The sequence below is a fragment of the Meleagris gallopavo genome, chromosome 24, assembly GCF_905368555.1.
Source record: "Meleagris gallopavo chromosome 24, MGAL_WU_HG_1.1, whole genome shotgun sequence".
Classification (NCBI taxonomy): domain Eukaryota; kingdom Metazoa; phylum Chordata; class Aves; order Galliformes; family Phasianidae; genus Meleagris; species Meleagris gallopavo.
Window position 1 is genome coordinate 848,040 of NC_139427.1, and position 19,448 is coordinate 867,487.

Below are 19,448 nucleotides of genomic sequence, written 5' to 3' on the forward strand. Positions count from 1 at the left end.
GCTCCTGTGCAGTCTGACACAGGGAACAATAGGAAGGAGTAAGATTTTCCAAGTCACTGCTACCATTACACAAGAGCCTTTGGACAACCCTGACCCACTTAATTCCCTGCAGAACACACCAAGAGCTGCAGGGATAACTTACACCTGAAAGAAGAACTGAATGAGGCATCCCTGAGCCTTTCTTGCAAAGCCAACACCTTGATTAAAGGGAACTTTATTTTAATTGAGACTTGTGCATGCAGATAAGAGCAGCGATTACAGGAACAAAAACCCACTTTTATTACATTGGAGTTATGTTTCTAAGTAGACATCATTAGCATAAGAAGAAATAGGGAAGTATTCTTTTAAGAACACTAATTCTCAGAAACACCTACAAACCTACAAATACCTGGAAACAAAGCAAAAGAGACAATAAGTCAGCAGAGTTTCCTCCCAAGCAGACTGAATTCTAAGTTTTTAAGACAAATTATATGGGAAATCAGACTAGTCCCAGAGCAGAGCCACCATCTCAGAGAATCTATATTTTTTCCATTGGGTTCACAAATAAATGTGTGGCTCAAATTTTTGGCTTGTGTTTCCAGGAAAAGTATCTAGTAGTTCTGCAGGAATTTCTAAGTCCTCAGCCACAAGCCAGGATGCCACACTGATGGCTCAGCCTATGAAAACAACCCCGATGCGTTTGCTTTCCCCAACAATTTACAGATCTGTCCTCCCAGGCTGAAGTTTCAAAGTGGGACATTTCAGGTAAAAAAGGCATGCATTCATTTCCTATTCTTGAATGTCACTCCTTTTGAACAGCTTATTACAGACCAAGCAATAGGACTGAGCAACAGCCCTCCTGTAAAAAACAAAGAAATAAAATACTCCAACATTTTGGATCATGCAAGATGCATCCTTTTCATCACAGCAGTTTTTACTGACGAAAGCAGCTCCTAAGTTAGTTGTATTAAGCACCATATTCACCTCCAGCTCCAAACACACTCCCCACTTTGACACATATCAGTCTAAATGCTAAATAGTCTGCTGTGCCACGGAGGAACCAGCTGGCCATTTCAATTGCCACAAAGAGATACTGAAAGAGAACAAACTGCTCAACAAGCAGCTTGCAATAGCAGTGATACTGAAGAAATTTTGTACAAAGAGTCTCTTCCAAACTGATGCTGCTTGTGAAAATGAACACTTTTTTTTTTTGGAAAGAGCATTTAGACTTTGGGGAGCGCAGACACAACGTTCCAAGTGAAGTAGGTACTGGATTGTTCTTTAATTAAATGGCTTCATTCCATGCTTTCATCTACCACCTCCTTTGTGTCAGATCAAAGAACTAATTGGGGTTAAAAGTTACTTATTTTTTTCTTGCTTCAGCTGGATTCGTTCATCACATGACTAGGCACTGGGCCTAGCATAAGGAGGAGCTAAGATAAACAGGTGTGGTGTAAAACCAGGAATGAACAGCCAGAAGGGAAAGCATTTCCTTCTCCAACAGTGCTGCCTTGAGTTGCTGGTGAAATCTTACCTTGGCAAACCTCTACCAGGAACAGCAGAGATGTGTATTTTAATACTCTTTAACAAAAAAAAAAAAATTAAGTTCATCCAGCAAGCATCGCACAGAAAGCTTTGTGCATGGGAGATGTATCAGCAGTTCAAAACCTTGATCTGAAGTTTGCACTTTAGAAACGCTGAGTTGTTATATTTAGTTTCGAGAACACAGAGGGTGGTGAGGCATGGAACAAGTCACCCAAGGAGGCTGTGGATGCCCCATCCCTGCAGGCATCCAAGGCCAGGCTGGATGTGGCTCTGGGCAGCCTGGGCTGCTGGTTGGGGACCTGCACACAGCAGGGGGTTGGGACTGGATGAGCGCTGTGGGCCTTTTAACCCAGGGCATTCTGTGATTCTATGAACTACTGAGAAGTAGTAGGGAGTGATTCACAACCTACCTTCATACATCTCCAAAATGTGAACAGTGTCGCCGACCTGCAGGGAGAGCTCCACATCTTGGACAGCATCGTAGTTGTAGATTGCTAGAAAGGAAGGAGATGGGAGAGAGTTGAAAAACACATCAGGAAACCTTGAGGTAATCAGGTTCTGAGATCTCGTACCTTAGCAGCTGTCAGAGGCAGAACAGGATTTTGGAAAAGTGCTCTAAAGTTAGTAAGCTATCCTGTATGTATGGTACACTGGAGGAGTGTGCAGCATATCTACGTCCAGATTTTATCATTGGCTCCTGCAAGCTTCAGAAACATCCTTCTCACCAGCCCAGGTCAGTCTTTTACCTATAGGAATAAAGGCCCACGACACCTGCCCAGAGGTCTCTATTACTCCAGGCAGAGGCTTTGGATCAATTAGATAATTGTCATTTTTTATTAGCATTTCACAGGGCTAACTATGACACAGCACTCACACGCATAGGTAAAACACTATAAATATTCTGTCATATGCATAAGTGGCACTGTGCTGTATCAAACAGTTCAGGCTGTTTGCTACAAATGGGTCTTCCCAGACAAGAACCAACCTCAGCATGAAAACTTGAGATTCTCTGCAAATTTAATCCCTACTGAAGATAAAGCTAATCTGAACGCTTATCGGATTTCCAGCACGAAGAGGATTAAGTCTCGAAGCCCATGCTTCTGAACTGCCTTGTCCCTGGAACTTTTCTTCCACCTGGCAAAGCAGAGCCGACCTCAGAGCTTCCTCAAGGCCTGACAAGGCAAGAAAGCTGAAGCTGAATTTGCTTTCCAACCAATACAAGTAAAAAGGTGCATAAAGCAGCAGGGAAACGCTTTGCTGTGGTTGAATGAACTGATAAATCACGTCACATTAGACCACTCCTTTACCATAGTGACATTATTTTACGCACTCTGTTAGAAAAGTGGTGTGTAAGAACAGATGATAAAATCCACATCTCACACGTAGCAACAGAGCCTTCTCAAACGTACTGCATTTGCATCCCTAACTGCTTCTAGGAAGCTTTATCCCAAGAACAGCGTTAGTGGAGCACGCACTGCTTATTTTTAACACGGCAAATCCATCAGGCAAACTTTTTCGCAGGAATTTGGAGAAACTCATCTGGCTTCAGAGGGCCAGTATGTGAAGAACGCTCTGAAAATTAAACACAAGAACTTGGGCTCCTACGTCAGGCAATTCACATCAAGCGCCTATGGGATCCACCAAGACGAGGTGCTTTGCTTCCTGGCCAGGATCCAGCACAAACAAACGACTGTGGTTCACCACGCCGGAAATTATCTCACATACACTTTTCTTTAAAATCCTGTAACTATAAATAATCCAGGCGATGCTGGCAGGCTGTGAGAATCCCCCGCCGGATCGGAAATAAATGCTGGTCACAGACAGACGCTCTTACACTGCAAGGGCACTGCGTCCTCGTGTGCAGAGATCCACATGTGCCATGTGCAATCTATGACACAGTCATCCAGAGGGGTACGGGTGTGTTACTGGACTTTTGCTCCTACACCATTAATTACTCCAACATCCAAGTTTCCCCTCCCTCCCCACAGCAGAGCTGTGAGCCAAGATAATCAGAATGAACTGCTGAGCTGCATATTCAGTTCAGACACCAAAAGGCCCCAGAAAAGTAGAAACTTCCATCAATATTTTTGCAGAAAAACTTGTATAATGTTGAAGGGCAAAGTGAAACAAACACACGCAGGAGGAGTTCAGAGTATTCCATTGAGCTCTAGCATGTATTGACAGATGCTGAGGCCACAAATTAATTGGAGAGAAGAACTGGTTAACGTTGAATGCAGCTCAGTTAAAAAGAAACCATTCTGCTAGATGCAGCAAATAATTCTGCAAGGATTTGCAGAGGTCAGCTTAAAAGCGCAGCGCCCAAGCCAAAGGAGAGCAAACTCCCTGCAGCTTTGCCTCCTGCCAAATCACTCCTAGCCCAAATCTCCCCCATGTGCAGCAGGAAGTGGTGTGCATCAATAAAACCATTCAGGCTTCCTAGCTGGGGATGCTGCAGTGCTCAGGAGGGGTCGTTCCCCAGGTGGAGTCCAAGCATCAAAGCCTATGGACAGACACTGACAATGCTTCAGCACTGGCAGAGGTAGGAGATTTAAACCACTGCACCTCAGCCAATTTCCAGCTCAGCTGATTGCATTCTGTCCTCTGAAGTTTCCTCCTGTGGTTACAAACAGGCTGCCTCGCTTTCTGTCTTTAAATGCTGTTTGGAATTCTGGTTTCATGGCTGTGCTCTGCTTTTTAGGAATGCACACGTGCTCGTACTCACAGGGATTCCCACGTGGGATTTCTAGATATCTTGGGTTTTTTGGGGACAAACAGACATTATATAAATGCAAGCCTGTATTTTTCCATAAAGTGCCACTTCAGCTCTGGACAAAAGCAGTCTGACCAGCAGCAACAGAAAGGTGGGCGGGCATCAGACCAGCCTTTCTTTGGAGAGCACAGACAGCTAATTCAAAAGCCAAGAGCACAAGAAGAGGGAGAAGCAACACAGCTCCCTTCTCCTTGGACAACACTGCAGCCACAGGAGAAAGAGCCACTGCAGCTCCTTCTCTCCCCCTGCTTCCCATGAAAGATTTCCCATCCCAACAGACTGCAATTTATAAGCCAAATGAACACGCTTTCACCACTGTACATCAAAGAAAAGCAAGATTTGTAGCATCTTGCTTTGCTAGATTGAATTAAACAAGAATAGAGGGCCAGGGTACATAAAAACTCCTACCCAGCAGTTATGTGCAAGATTATAAAAGACAAATTGCTGGCATATTTTCCCTGGGAGCTTTGCTGTTTGCAACTGATGCTTCCTGCTGCTTCAAGCCAATCCCTCTGAAACAGTCCATCCGCAGCTATTTGAACTGGTTAGCCTCTTCTTTGTCGTGTGTATTTAATCTGACCTCTTTTCAACTTGAAAGAGAAAGGAAGCAGCACATAACAAACATTGTCATAGCATGAAAAAATAGAAATCCTGCACAGAAAAACCCGATGGTGCAGCAAGAAGAGAAGAAAAAGGGACTTCTGCCCCAGAATTTGTAGGAATATTGGAACATAAGTCTTTTCCCTTCAAGCTAAACTTGCTGAGATTTCATCCTTTGAAATTCACTTCAGAACAGTAATTGTTCCTTTTATTATCCTGAAAGAAAAGCAGCATTGAAGTCTCAACAAATTTATTCTGAGGAAAGAGACAGAGAAAGAAATCATGATCCAGGTAAGAGAGATTGGGTGCTTTTAATGATCGCATTCTTTGCACTGCAGGCAACGTATGGCATTATTTCATTCTTGTGAAGGAATTTGTTAAACAAAAAGCAAGTTTAAGAATTATTTTCTCCAGCCCTTGCACTGCATTGGCAGGGAAGGGCAGAGCAGCAAAGGTTTGAAGAGGGCAGCTGATAACTTTATGGCTGGTGACAGCAGCCAGAGTTATGTAGGGAGATAAGGAGAAGCAATTTTCATGCTTGAGGGCAGAAGGCAAATCCCCAAAACAGAAGCAGGAGGAGCTCCACCAGGATTGTGCAACTGGGATGGAAGGCTGGATGTTGGGACACGCTGCTCTGTGCAGGAACATCAGCCAGCAGTCATCACCAGCAACAAGGGCTGCAAAGGAAGCCTTCGAGGCAGCTGGGGCTTTCCAGCATTGCCAGGGCCCCACGTGAAGGCCAGCAGTGAGTTTCTGAAGGTAGAGTTTGATACGGGCCAGCACAGCATGGGGTTAGGATGGGAAGAGCAGGTTTGGTTATGTCACTCCCTCCAATTGTACGAAGGCACTGCATTAATCACAGCACATTCCTGAACAGTAAGAAGCCTCAATGTCATGGAAAACCAGGCAAAGCACAATTACACAGATAGTTTTGGCAAATATTTCAGTGAAACAGTGTCAGGCTCACTCCCTTCAGCTCCTAACACCAACATCCATTTGGAGGAAGGTGGAAACGCAGCCAATTCCAGTGCTACAGACATACCTGTCCTCTTTTGAAGAGCCATGTCCTTGCAGAGAGTAATACCAACAGGTCAGGCAGGTACAATCACAGAATGGCTTTGGGTTGGAAGGAACCCCCAGGATCATCAACTTCCAACCCCCTGCCACCAGTAGGACCAACCTCCAGATCTGCTAATAGCCCAGACTGTCTAGGACTCCATCCAAGCTGGTCTGGAACACCTCCAGGGATGGGTAGCAATTGTTCTCTTTTATGTGCAAAGAAACGAAGGACAGAAAAAAAAAAAAAACCTGAACAGCACATGCAATTAATCTGAAGATAGCAATTAAAGATGAAAACCAACTATTAATTCCTTGACCCTTTTTAATCTTAAGACCATAACTCATTTGCAGGACTCTTCTAACGGAGAGGCTTAGTTATAGCATCTGAAACTAAAATGAAGGAGGCAGAAACTGTTGCATAGCATTTTGTGTATAATTCGAAGTAGAATAACTTGCTTAAACGCCCTGGAAATGTGGATTATTGGCCTGGAAAACACGGCAAGATTCGTTATCTCTCACTTGGCTCAAAATAATCACCCCTCCACCCATTACAAAGACACGATAACAGCTTCCAAATGCCACTTCTCTGAAGCCTGCCCTCACCACTATCTGATAGCAGAGGGCTGTGCCTTGCTTCCTCTGAACAAAGACTTGCATTCAGTGCTGGAGCAATAACCAGACTTCATCTCATTACATCTTTCAACAGAGGAGTCAAAAACTACTGCATGGAAACAGAAGTATGTGCTTTTATGCTGCACCAACCCTGTGTTAAGCAGCAGCATTTAGGCTGGACAGCCCCATTTGAAGAAGCCTGGTATGCTGTCTGTTGCCAAGACATACCCAAAAAAACAGTGGTTTTATTTAAAACCAAGGAACTGTCCAAGGAATTAATTCTTATTGGGAACAAAGGCTTTTTGATGTCAGAGCAAAAACCGTCTTGTAACTGCCCAGGAATTTGTGTCTGAAGAACTGAAAACAGCATAATTAAGATTTATGACAGTTTGAAAAAATAAATAAATAAATAAGAGGATGTGATTCAACACTGCGAAGCTCAAATATTGTTATGCAAAAAATGACTGCTCCTGAATGGGCTGATGTTGACAGTCAGCGTTGATTCCACAAAGTTCTGAGTGAACACTTAGCGCTTTGGATGCAAACCACTGACAATAATGGCATTATTGGATAGGAATGCTTTCGTTATCAGCCACCATTAGGCTTCAGAGTAAACCATCTCACGAGCTAGAGGTGGGCTCTCAACATGCTGCCCACTTACTGCTCCAAGGTTGACCTCACACACGTGAATACATTTGGAAGGATTTTCACTCATTCATAAAATCATTCTGAGTTAGCTTAAAAATGAGCACTAAAAATCAGCTGAAAAATTAGACGAGATAGATAGCACAGGAGGACACAGCGTGACCTAAGCTGAATTCTGTAATTGTTTGTTTCTCTATTATTTCCTTTCTTTTGAGAACTGTAAAATAGCAAGAGGATTCACACGGTCCTCAACATGCTTCTGACACTCAGAATTCCACCCTATGACTGTCAAAAACCAAATCCAAAAAAAGATGGTAGCTGCTCACCTGCCAAGCTCAGAAAAATGCCTTTCTAGATGCACAGTCGATAAAAAGCATGCTAAGGCTAATAATCTAAGGCTTAGCAGAGTCTGCCCTGCACAAATAGCCTCACTGCCAGACTGGGACTGGGAAAGATTTTCTCTTTCACTCACGCCATCATCAACACTGGGATATTCCTTTCTCTCCCCACCACAGACTGTGGATCATATGCCAGGATCAATGGTTTAATCTCTTAAAAGTCTGCTTTGCAGAAACCCAACTTAACAACCTCAGCCCATGGGAATAGGAATGGCTTCACAAGCATTTCACCAGCGTTCCAGCAGGATTATCTAATGGCCTCTTATGGCTTTCAACCTCACCGACTAAAACCACACTCCATACCACAACAATACTCTGCAGCAAGTGGCAGATCCAAAGACAAATTAGCCCATGGATTTTAATTAGAGCTTCTTAGTAGCTTCAGATCAGATGAACTGAGATAATTCAGAACCACTGAAGCAAAAGACATACAAATATAAAGAAAAAAGAAATAACCTCCATCTTTTTATGTCTACAGAATTCCCGTTACTCATCTTCTCTTCAATTATTTATAGTAAATTGTTTACACCACAGTAGCTGCCTGAAAATAAAGGAGATTTTGTTCTTGCGGCACATCTATACTGCAATCAAGGAACAGAGATATAAATCCAAAACACAATGCTTGTTTGGATACCAAGCAATAATGTCATCTCAGCATAAGCTGTTCTGCCCACTGCAGCTGCTTCTGTGACCTGAGCCACACCGATAGCCACAGCTACACTGAAATGACTTCAGAGTCAGTTTTCAGATGATCAGTGACTCTTCTGGGCTTACTTTTCTATCAGTGGCTAGGAGAGAGAGTACAAAGCATTGGTTATAGCATTACGACATGCTAGATCAGTGTGTGCAGATGTAACACTGCAACAGCACGTCTGTGTCCGTTGGAACGAGTGAATGCAGGAGTAGCCAACCTACTCACATCCAAGTGCACAGAGATGACAATGCAGTTTGTTGGGTCTGGAAGGTGTTCCATGACTTTCTGGTTCAAAATCCAGCTGCCACAAGTTCTCTGCTCATTCATCAAGCCAGCTATCCTTCAGTTAACAAGGGAGAAAAGAAGCCAGCGACACCAAAATGCCATTCTAATCTGAGTGGTACTCAGCTCTGAAAGGTGCAACAACAGCTGTCAATGTTATAATTACTGCTGCACCACAGAGAAATCTCAGATCCCAAAGCTATCAAAGCTGCACCTTCCACCAGCTCTCACTTCACAGAACACATCTACCTGGTGTGTTAATTATTATTATTATTTTTTTTTTTTTTTTTTTAACTGAGATACACATTCAACTGCTTTCATGGCAGCAACTTTCCCAAGATGCAGGATGCAAGACAGGACTGCTCCTTTTCATCTGCTGGTGAGGCGCAGGAACCAGGCACCAAAGGACAGGTGCCCTATAGATCTTAGTGTTAAAGGGTGCTCAATATTACTCTAAGATGCACATCTTCTGGGCCCTGCAGGTTTATTTCACTTCTTTGAGCCATAGGACCTGGCCTGAAAGATCCCCAAAACGTATCAAATCATAGTCTTGTCCTTTCGAGCAATCATTATAACTTTGCATAATCATCTCTTAGGGGACCACAGAAATCAGGAGTTTTGCCACTGGCTTGAACTGCACCAGAGCCTGGTTTACATTCAGGTTAGCCTAAAGGTATCACAAGAGTTCCATGTAACCAGAATCCTCCAACTTCACAACTTCCATTCAGACACAGAAATTAGAGGAGTAACTTCTGAAACAAGTTTTTCAAGCAGATGTGTAGAAGCAAAAACAAAATCCCAACACCAAAGCCATCCCTTGATAAATGGGACCACTCAGCTAATTCCCAACTTGAAAGCGTGAGGCACTTTCAAAAGCATTAAGCGAATTTGCCACTGGCTTTAAATTACTGTCCTAGATCTTACTGGGCAAAACATCAAAGGAAAGAAAAAGAGAACTTGGAAATACAACTGTACAGAATGGAGTGTTGCTATCTAATGAGTTTTCACTGTATGCATAACTTCCAGAGGGAGTGAGGACAGAGATGAGAGGAGGTCTAATGAGTAAAACACTTGGGCACGGGGTCCAAGAGTGCCTACAGGCTCATCCTCACCATAAAGTTCACATGAGTTAAAACTTCAGGATTGCATCTTGCTGGCACCACACCTACACACAGCGACTCTGAACTCAAGCTGAGAGACCCACGGGGAAAATAACGCTAGGGGATTCCATTCCACCAGCTGCAAACCCAACTCACCAGGAAGACAGACACAAATTTGTGTATGAGTGTTCCCAGGCCGCCGATAATTCCCCCTTCCCATCCATGAGCTCAGAAAGAGACAGACGAGCTCTGCCACAATTTGCATGAGATGAATTCATAGCACGGCTTGGCCCTCTCTATTTCAAGAAAGAGGAGATGCTGCCAAAAGCCTCTCTGCTGCCAGCAGACAGCACCTCTGTGCAAACTCCCCTGAGCTAAGTCATGCTGGCAGGGCTAACGCAAGCAGCGCTTCTAATAGGGATAACCATAGGGATTTCAGTTGGCCTCTGTACCTTCAGCATTTCCCATTCCACGTGGATCTCGCTCTCATGGATGCCTGTGGTCTCATGGATTCACATCTACAGAATGACCCCAAGCCCACGCAGGGAACTGGCATGGTGAGACACACAGCTCCTCACTGCCAGAGGCCTTCCATCCCAAGCATTCTCACCTTGCCGTGTGCCCCAGGTAACGAGCAAAGGAAAAATAGGCTGTAACTACACTGCACAAGTTGCAAGGAGATAAACAGTTTGGAATCAGGTACAACAGCCTTCCATTCATTTTCTTATGTTATTTTATTCCTGTACGTCATCTCCATGCAGTCTGAAGCTCCCATTACACTGTCAGAGCAATTTAAGCACTGCAAGAATAAGGGCTTATTCCTTCTCTCACCTGTTCTTCATGCGAGCTAATTACTGGTATAAAGAGCAAACAAACAAAAAACACTCTTTCCAAGCAAACTGGCCACTATTTATGACATTCTGAAACCATATTAGAACTATATAGCTGAAGCTGAGCTGTTTTATCACTGAGGAGGATTAAGGTTCCAAGCTTCCCAAGAGCATGAAATTATTACTATTCCTACTGGATCTCAGTGAACATTTCAGCCAGATTCAGCACTTTCCAAACCAACGTCCATTTTTATTGTAGCAACACCTCCAAAAATCTGAGTGTAAGAAGTGGCTGAAGACTCTCCATGGAACAATCACAACTTGTTTTAGATCCATCCTGACAACGTGCCAGACACCTTTCCAAGAGGTTCGAGAGGCTGCCAGAACAAGTCATCCTTTAAGCAGCATTCTGTCCTCTACTCCTGGGAGATCCTTCTAGGAGGTACAGCCTGTACCAAAGAGACATTCATTATCATTTAGGCTGAAAAACTCTATTTGCAACTGACCCAACAAGCACTCAACTTCTTCAGTCTTTGAAGCCAACTATGAACTGTCTGCCCAGCAAGCTGTCCAGCAATTCCTATTTATGTTTTCCACTTCTATTAGCACAGTTTTCCTGGCAAATGGGCCAAAATTAATTACATTATTTTAGGTATTCTATAATAAATGAGATGCAGTGCATGTGAAAGCACAGCTCTCATGTGGTGGTGAGGGGATAAATGCAGTTATGTCTTCAAACTGAGGTGGGTTTACGTTTGGCCATGCTTGCACCTAACCATGGTAGCACATACAGTGTTTTCTGGGGAAGGATCCTAACTCAAACTGTCCTATCAGTCAAGTTAAGTGCAAGTTAATTGGCAATAGAGAAGCTGATTTAAATTAAGGGAGCTTTGGCAAACTTCCGCTGTGTATCTTTTAGCTTTCGAATGACAGGGGAAGATTATTTTCCCTTTATTCTTTCTTGATTGATAAGCTATTGGTTGAAGTTTTTCCAATTTATGAATTTGTCTTAACTTTTTTTTTAATTGCCTTAGTTCCTAACTGCATTTGTGCCAGCAAATAAAGCCCCATAGCAAAAGACCTGCAAGAATATGCAAGAGACCAGTGTGAAATTCAGAACCTCCCACACAATCACCACGAGTGGATGCAGATACCTACAGCCTGCTGACACCTCTGAATAATTAGGCTTGCACCTAATTAATAGGAGCTCAGCAAAAGCCCCTGAAGGCAAGTGGCCATTTGGATGCCTCACAAGAGCAGATCTGGAGGTTTGTTCATTGTTAAGATGAACAGACCCTGAAAATCAAGGCTTGTAGTCACATTTTAAGCTGGATATCAAAGAACTGAAGCACCCAAAGTCACAAGATGCTTGCAGAAATACCACATCTACTTTTCAAAGTAAGAACGAGGCAGGGAACGGTTACAAGTCTTGTTCTTGTCAGCAGTGCCTTTGAAGTCCACACCATTAGTTTCACAGGGAACTGCTTAGGAAACAGTCATCACTGAAAGCAAGAGACGACAGACTCAGGCTAACATGGATTAACAAAAAAGAGGAAGGACCCTGGAAGCAAGAAGCCATACAGTCAACTCACCCACCAAATAAACTTCACACACAGATAAATTGAGAAAGCAAATTAAAAGAATCTGTTCTTCTACACATAGCTGAGTTGTTCTGCTGGGGTAGCTCAGAATTTCTACCAAGCTGGAGCAAAACTTAAAAATATGCCAACATGAAAAACAAATCTCGGGAGAGAGCTCAAGGCTCTCCCAGGATCTTCTATATAAAGATTCCCATGCACTGGATGTGCATGTAGGCTCCTCTCTTACTGACTGAGCAGAGAGGAAGTTCCTTTCAGAGCCATGCAGAGGAGAAGAATGCCCGTACAAACAAATCTCAAAGCACACAAGTTTATTTTTTGTTGAGTGAAAGCCACTGGAAGGCTGTAACTACACAGAGCAGAAATCAGGAAGGACAGCGTGAGAATGCTGAGCCCGAGAGCTCGTAAGAAAAGTTGTTAAAATCATTGCAAATCTGCTTGTTAGCAAATAGTGCAGTGTGCTTTGCTGAATGAGGCTGAATGAAAGAGAAGAGGATGTCAGTGTTCTCGTGGCAATGAGCAGCCCTTCAGTTCTGCTCGAGTTTATTGCAAACTGATTAGCCTACAACAAAATAAGCCTTCAACTCAAGAATGACACTCATGCAGGGTTTGCAATAATTTAAACGTTTTGTTCTTCTTCTTTCTCCCTTCAAAAGCAACATCTCACATGCAGCTGATGTGAAGCAGTTCTGAATTTCTACTTTAAGATCCTTAAGCACACTTTCCTGCAAAAGGTAAAAGGGTTTTCCTCCATCTGGGCTTTTTTCTACGTACGTCTTTCTGGAGCCCTTCTCTCTGTGGGACACCACAGAGCGTACCTAAAACTCAGCAGCAGTCTGCAGATAGGGCAGCACACGGCAAGTTGAAACAAAGATGACATCTGCTCTAATTTGACGCGAAGCACCACAATCAGCAGCGCAGCTCCTTTGATCACAGGCTGTATTTCAAGACTACTTTCTGGAAGATATATGAAGTCTGAACACGAAGCCAACACCTGATGGCCAAATGCATCAGAAGCGATCACAAATCAAACCATTAGTAAGAAAATCTTCTTCTGCAGCACTCTCTCTTCCTCCCCAATCCTTTGCGTTTCTGCTCACATAAATCACAACTGTAGCTGGCAGGCACTGGTTTACATTTGAAAAATTACTGCCATTCCTAAGACATGACGCAGCTGATTGTAACTCAACCACCACATGGTATTTCAACAGAGTAAATACTTTTTTGCAGCAAGAGCAGTCCTATGTGCTGCTCCTTGCAGCAGGGAGAAGTAATGAGTTTAAAAGGTCACCGATAACTACTAGGGGTAATTACCTGTCAGTTTACCCAAAAAATCTATTTGATGCCCCCCCCTAAATAAAAGATGATAGATTGCAAATGAAAGGCTGCTATTTGCGCCTGTTACAGGTAGTTTCTATTAGTAACATGGCTAAGGTATTTTAGCCATAGCAAACTATGGCACATATATTGGAACTGGGTCAGAACAAGCCATCCTCTCTCAAAGAGCCGCCCCTGAGTGCAGAGTTGAAATGCAACACAGAAATCCCTGGAATGGGATGTGAAGAGGCAGAGAAAGCTTGGGAAATAAAGCTGCTCCAACGTTCATCAGTCTTTTTCTTGCCTTTAAAATGCACCAGATGAACCCAAATACTTCCTGCAGAGCTGCTTTGTTCCATCAGCTTCCCTCCAACCCAACGTTTTCTAAATAAAACATTATGATTTAGCTAAGAGTCTAAAGATTACAAAAACACACTGAATTCATTGATACACCTCACTGACCAGTGAAGTTCTTGCAGGCTGAAAATAATATATGAAGTTACACATTTAACAGTTTGAGAAGACCACAGGCAGCAAATAATGCTTTTGGTTTCTCCAGCCCTTTCTAAGCAGAACAACACATATTGTGGCTTTCAGACTTCTGCCGCAAGCCCTGTGTTTGCTGCTGGCTTGAACCATTTGGTGATGTGTGGAGTGAGTGCTCCATGAGAGCCTCCAGCTGCAGAGGACCAGATGTGATAACCTGCCCAGTCCTTCCCATAGAGCATGCGAGCTCTATGGAGCTCCTGGTGCAAAACCAGAGTGAACACCCATTTCAGTAGACAGCCACACCACTGTATGCAAGTGCAAGCCACCAACCTCACCCAAACACAACCGTTCTGGGCTCAGGTGTAAAGCTTCTCCAACAAACTCCAGCTGGTTTCTCACTCTAGAAGACCATCTGAAGAACAGATGCCTACCCAAACCAGCACGGAACTGTACACAGCACTTCTCATCCTGTTTGTTCACAAGGGTGACATGGAAAGCATACGTACCTGATGCATTGTTACAGTCATCTGGAAACTTTCTGGCTAGAAACTCAGCACTTTTTCTTTCTGAATTGGTTTTGAACTGGCTCAGTTCCCTGCGCTGGCTTCCACCAGCACTGCTCCTTTTCTTCAGACTGTTATTGCATGAGGTAGGAATCAGAAAAAGGGGTGCAGAGGCTTTTTCTGATAGCAGCCTGGATTTATACCGGAATAGAACTGTTAATGATTCCACAGACTCCAAACTCTCTCATATTTGGTGCTGAAGCCATTAATACATTTTTTTTCCAGTACTCAAAGAACACTTTCATGTTAAGAACAGATGATAACTAAAGAAAGAATTGCTTTTACAACTGAAGTGCAATACTTAGAAGTTCATACAAGCCCGTGTTACAGCCAGCAGGAAAAAACAATTACGTTGTGGATTCCCTAAGTTAATCATTTTAAAACAAGCAGAAAACAGAAGCTGAAACCTGGGGCGTCATTCCAAGATTCTTTCCTGCAACACAAAAAGTTTGCTCAAAAGGCATTCTGCAATGACAACTGTATTAAAGAAGCCCCAGTCCACAACCAGGCTATTTCATTTCGTTTGGAGCAGACCATCCAACTTCAGCATCCTTCCTTCCCGAGCCAGAGGTGAAGCACATTGCAAGGAAGCTTAACAAAACCCCAGCAATCCCATTGCTCCAAGAGGCATAATGCTGCCCGTCAGACCATCAGCAGCATCTTCATCCCTTTACAAAGCTGAACTCCCAAACCCAGATCTGTTATTGGATTGAAAATTCATTGGGAGTGAGGAGCTGTGAGTCATTTGCATCTCATGTATGTTTCCCTTAGGATGCTGTAATTTCCAATTTTGATGTTTTCCAATCTCTCTGCTGCCTGCAGTTTCAAACTCAGTCCATACACCATCTGTATTAATGATACTAAAGGCAGCAGTCTCTGGGCTTAACCAACTGAGAACAAAACTCCTGGAGGGCAGCAAATCCATCTGAACCCACAAGTAGCAGATCTGTAGACTGATCCAGATGATCAGCTATTCTGAACTGCAAAAATTAGGCACATGGCACTGAATCAGATGTTAACTTCTTGGAATTTCTTTGTGTTTTGGTATGATTTACAGGGTTGCGTTTTAAAAAACGCAAGCACTTCTGTATTAGTTTCCAAAGCACAGCTTGGTAACAACCACAGCATGTGTCTGTTTCTAAAATCAGTGAACTTTCTGTATTTATACTTTACAGTCACCAACCCTCCCCCTAACAGCGAATGGAAGTTCTTACCCTCACAAGAAGCTCACAGTTTCCTTTCAATCCACATCAGCCTCTTGAAACTGAGGTATCAAGAGAAAATGCTTAAAGCCCTCTATGTTTTCCAGACAGAAGTGGACCTTTTCCATCTCATGGGATCACAGAATCACAGGATGGCTTGGGTTGAAAAGGATCACAATGATCATCTGGTTCCAACCCCCTGCTATGTGCAGGGTCACCAACCACCAGGCTGCCCAGAGCCACATCCAGCCTGGCCTTGAATGCCTCCAGGGATGGGGCATCCACAGCCTCCTTAAAGACCTGAAAAACAGCCATTTACACCCCTATGTGATGAGCAGGCCCTACTGTTACTCCTGACAGTCAAGTTAAGCACAGAAGCAAAGAGGATTGGCATCTGGGTGCAACGCTTCAGCACAGCACAGGGCACAACCGTAGATGGGAAAGTGACAAGTCTGAGAATTCCAAATTGACAGAATTAAGATTCATTAACACCACGTATCAAGCACTGCCTGACAAAGTTTGTCGCTGCATAAATAATTCTGCTTGCTGCCTGTGGGTTAACCCTATCGGCGGTGTTATGAAATAAAGGCAATGGACTCCACGCCGGCTGGGTCCATGAGCCCATCCAGGGGATATAAGGATCAGCTGGCAAACACACAGACCCACACGGAGACTTCCTACCAGCACATCTTATGGTTGTTTAACATAAGGAAGAAATAGTTTGTTCTCCACCCTGCTTACTCACCAGCCAATGCCCTTTGCGGAGAGGAGCTTTCATAATCAGCAGTTGGCTCAGGCCAACAACACAAAAAAAATCACCCTGGAAGCAAGAAGAAATGTTGAGAGGAGTGCCTCTGATTCACCCTCCTGCCCAAGGCCATTCTTCAGGTAGAAGAGCCTCAGAAAGGTATGTTTTAAAAACAACAAAAACAACACATATAAAACACATCTAGCTCAGCCATTCGGGTTACAATTCTAGAATTTGCTTGATTATAATACCAACATTTTCTAACCCTGACGTCCAGAGCAATCTCACCAAGTCACACACGTGCTCTCCCACGTACAAACAGGCTGCTCCCTACCAGAAAGAAACAAAGTTCAGGCTGTAGGATATTCCACACCCTCCCTGTTACCTCGATAAGATTGTGCTGCATGCAGTTCCTCTGAACTTATTTAGCCAAACTGAACCCGCAGTCCTTGCAGAGCCACCTGGAAATAGTTCACTTCAAACTCAACGTGCAGACATGCAGGACAGGGTTCTTCCCTCCTCAGCTCACAGACCGAACAACCGACCTCATAGGATCTGAAGGAACCGACCCTCCGCGTGCTTGCAATCAAAAACTCTCCCTGCATCACTTGTGGAATGCACGGGGCGCAAACGATCACCCTTTGTTAAACGATCTTTAAGAGTTGAAATCGACTGGAAGGAATTGTTTCTGTCATTAGTGGTTTCCTGCCTTCTTTTCTGCACCCAAAGCTTGCAATCGAGCTCAAAATTGTGTGGTTTTCTATTTGTCACGCTCTCACGAAAACGGGAACTTGTCTGTGGGTTTGGTTCCTCCTAAGGAAAACGGAGCCAGCATTCAGACACCCTCTGTGAGCCCCAGGAGGAGGGCAGGCAGCAGGCACAGGGTGTCATCCCCAGCAAGGACGTTACCGATCCTGACTTACAACCTTCTTAACCTGTCATCGCTGCTTCCACGCGCATCTCCTTTGGGGAGAGCAGCTCCGTTCGTTGTCTGCCACTGTTACAGCGCTGCAGAGCCACGATCACAAACGTCAGCCTTGAGCGCAGCTCCCCGGGCGGCAGCCGAAGGCGCACCGCTGCCTCCATCCGCGCGGGTCCAGAGAGTGCAAGCCCGCAACTTGAAAGAGGGGAGGCTGAGATAAACATCCAAAGGAGGAAAAAAGAGCGAGGGGCTGCGGCGGGCGGGGGGAGCAAAGCGCCGTGCGGGAGCCGCGACGCGAGAGGGGAACGGGGCGGGGGTCCGGGCTGGCACTCACCGACCCCGTACTTCTCCCGCTTGGTGGGGATCCAGCGGGCCATGCCGGCGGCCGCTTCCCCGACGGCTCGGCTCAGAGCGGCCGTTCGCCCTCCGCCCCTCCGCGCCGCCTCAGCCCGGGCCGCTCCGCCATGCTACGGAACTTCCCGACAGCCGCTCTCAACTTTGCAGCCTCCCCGCTGCGCCGAGCGGAGCGGAGCCGCACGGAGGAGGAGGGGAGAAGTGGGGGGAGGTGGCTCGGCTCGGCTCGGCTCGGCTCGGCTCGGCCCGCCCCGCCCCGCCCCGCGCTCCGTGCTGATGGTGCGGGGCTCCCAGACGGGTGTTTTAATATCAAACCCTGAATCGGTAAGGAAAAAAAAAAAAAAAAGGGTTGTTTTAAAAGAATTCCAAGCATCTGGGGAATAAATAAATAAAAGCGGTCACAGGGCTGCGCTTTGCAAAAAAAAAAAACAACCACCCCGGTGTTCTTGTTTGAGTTGGCACTGATGATGTCAGCCTGCACTGAAGTGCGGTGAGCTGGGACGTGATAAAGTGCTTAAAAGTGGTGATAGAGAGAAGCTGTGTCCTGCCCGGATCCTGCTGTGCAGCTCTGAGGTTCTGACCCGAACCAGACTGGCCGGCTTCCAGAGCTGCGCTGCCTGTGCTGCGTCTCAGCACCACCCACTGCTGATAGCCTCAATTCAGCCCTGAGAATCGCACCCGTCGTATCGAAACGGGGTGGAGCTGAGAATGTCCCGGGGTCCTTACAACCCCATCTCCTTGGGAAGTAACGAGACCTCATCTCTGCCTTTGCAGCATGCCTGTGTCCCGTGGCAGGCAATGAAAACTGTAAGCATTCTGAATACCTGAAAACTCAACCACCTGTTTAATTGCATTGAAGCATGGAAATCCAGGGAGATCAGCGTTATTCATTACTTTCCATTACAAGTCAGAAGCACTGGGGATAGCTCTTGTGCTCAGCTGCTGCATTGCCCTGGGCAGATCACTTCATCTGAGCCCCAGATGCATCCCTTGTGCATCTTCAGAGCAGCTTTCCACACTACAGCCTCTCCCATCCATGCTTCTACTAAATTTAATTTGCCTTCATCTTCACTGGCGCCTCTAAGTGGTAGAGAGATATAAATAATAATTAATTACTAGTAATTTGCACTCTCCGACAAATAACCTTGATCCCTGCCAGCCCAACATAAGCACACTTGATATCACTACACACCGTAGTACCAGCATTTTCACAATACCTGCTGATCTGGTCAGACGCTCAGCCCATGCACAGCACATTACTCATCCAGCTGTGATGCACTGCAGTGTTACCCTCACTAAAAAGACAAACCCTGCTCTGAAGTGACGTGCTCTGCTCCCAAGGGATGCTCACAACAGGACTGACATGCTCCCAGCTATGCTCAGGTGTCTGCTTCTGAGCCACTGAACATCGTAACACTGCAGCTTAGAGGTTGAATGTGGACTCTTTCAATACCTGCACAGCACCTGAAGCTTCCACAGAGAATGTCAGTGGAAGTTGGAACTGGTTAACTAATTTGTTCTTCATAAAAACCCTAATTGAACTCAGCCACCTGTGCATCAGATGCTGTACTGAGATGTACTTGAAGCCATTGTTCTAACCCATAAAACCCTGTCGTTGCTCGAGCTGAAGATGCAGTAGTGCCACTGAATGTAGTCCCATAGGGATTCCATGGGGAGCTGAGGGCTGACAGGAACTGCACAGTGCTGCCCAGGGCCCCCTCACCAGCTCAGGGACACCTAA

At 45.0% G+C, this 19,448-nt stretch overlaps 1 protein-coding gene and 1 long non-coding RNA gene across 7 annotated transcripts in view; one reads left to right on the forward strand and one right to left on the reverse strand.

Annotated features, from left to right (window-relative positions):
• Nucleotides 1-19,448, reverse strand: part of DOCK5 (dedicator of cytokinesis 5) — an 89,756-nt gene that overhangs the window by 54,782 nt on the left and 15,526 nt on the right. Inside the window, exons 1-3 of one of the 5 annotated variants that reach the window (XM_085208458.1) lie at nt 17,688-18,028; nt 17,367-17,548; nt 1,935-2,018 (exon numbers count right to left, since the gene is read on the reverse strand). In XM_085208458.1, the coding sequence (XP_085064584.1) occupies nt 1,935-2,018; nt 17,367-17,517 (235 nt within the window). In that variant the 5' untranslated portion in view covers nt 17,518-17,548; nt 17,688-18,028. Of the gene's footprint in view, nt 1-1,934; nt 2,019-16,816; nt 17,549-17,687; nt 18,029-19,448 lie in introns of those variants that run through there. The other 4 variants (XM_085208459.1, XM_085208460.1, XM_085208462.1 and 1 more) reach the window with 4 other exon arrangements.
• LOC146542818 (uncharacterized) lies at nt 11,712-17,322 on the forward strand. Of its 2 annotated transcripts, none has more exons than XR_014879518.1 (2): nt 11,712-16,590; nt 16,709-17,322. It is a non-coding gene; the product is annotated as an uncharacterized LOC146542818 (long non-coding RNA). The 2 variants fall into 2 exon arrangements; XR_014879519.1 differs by having other exon boundaries at nt 16,754-17,322.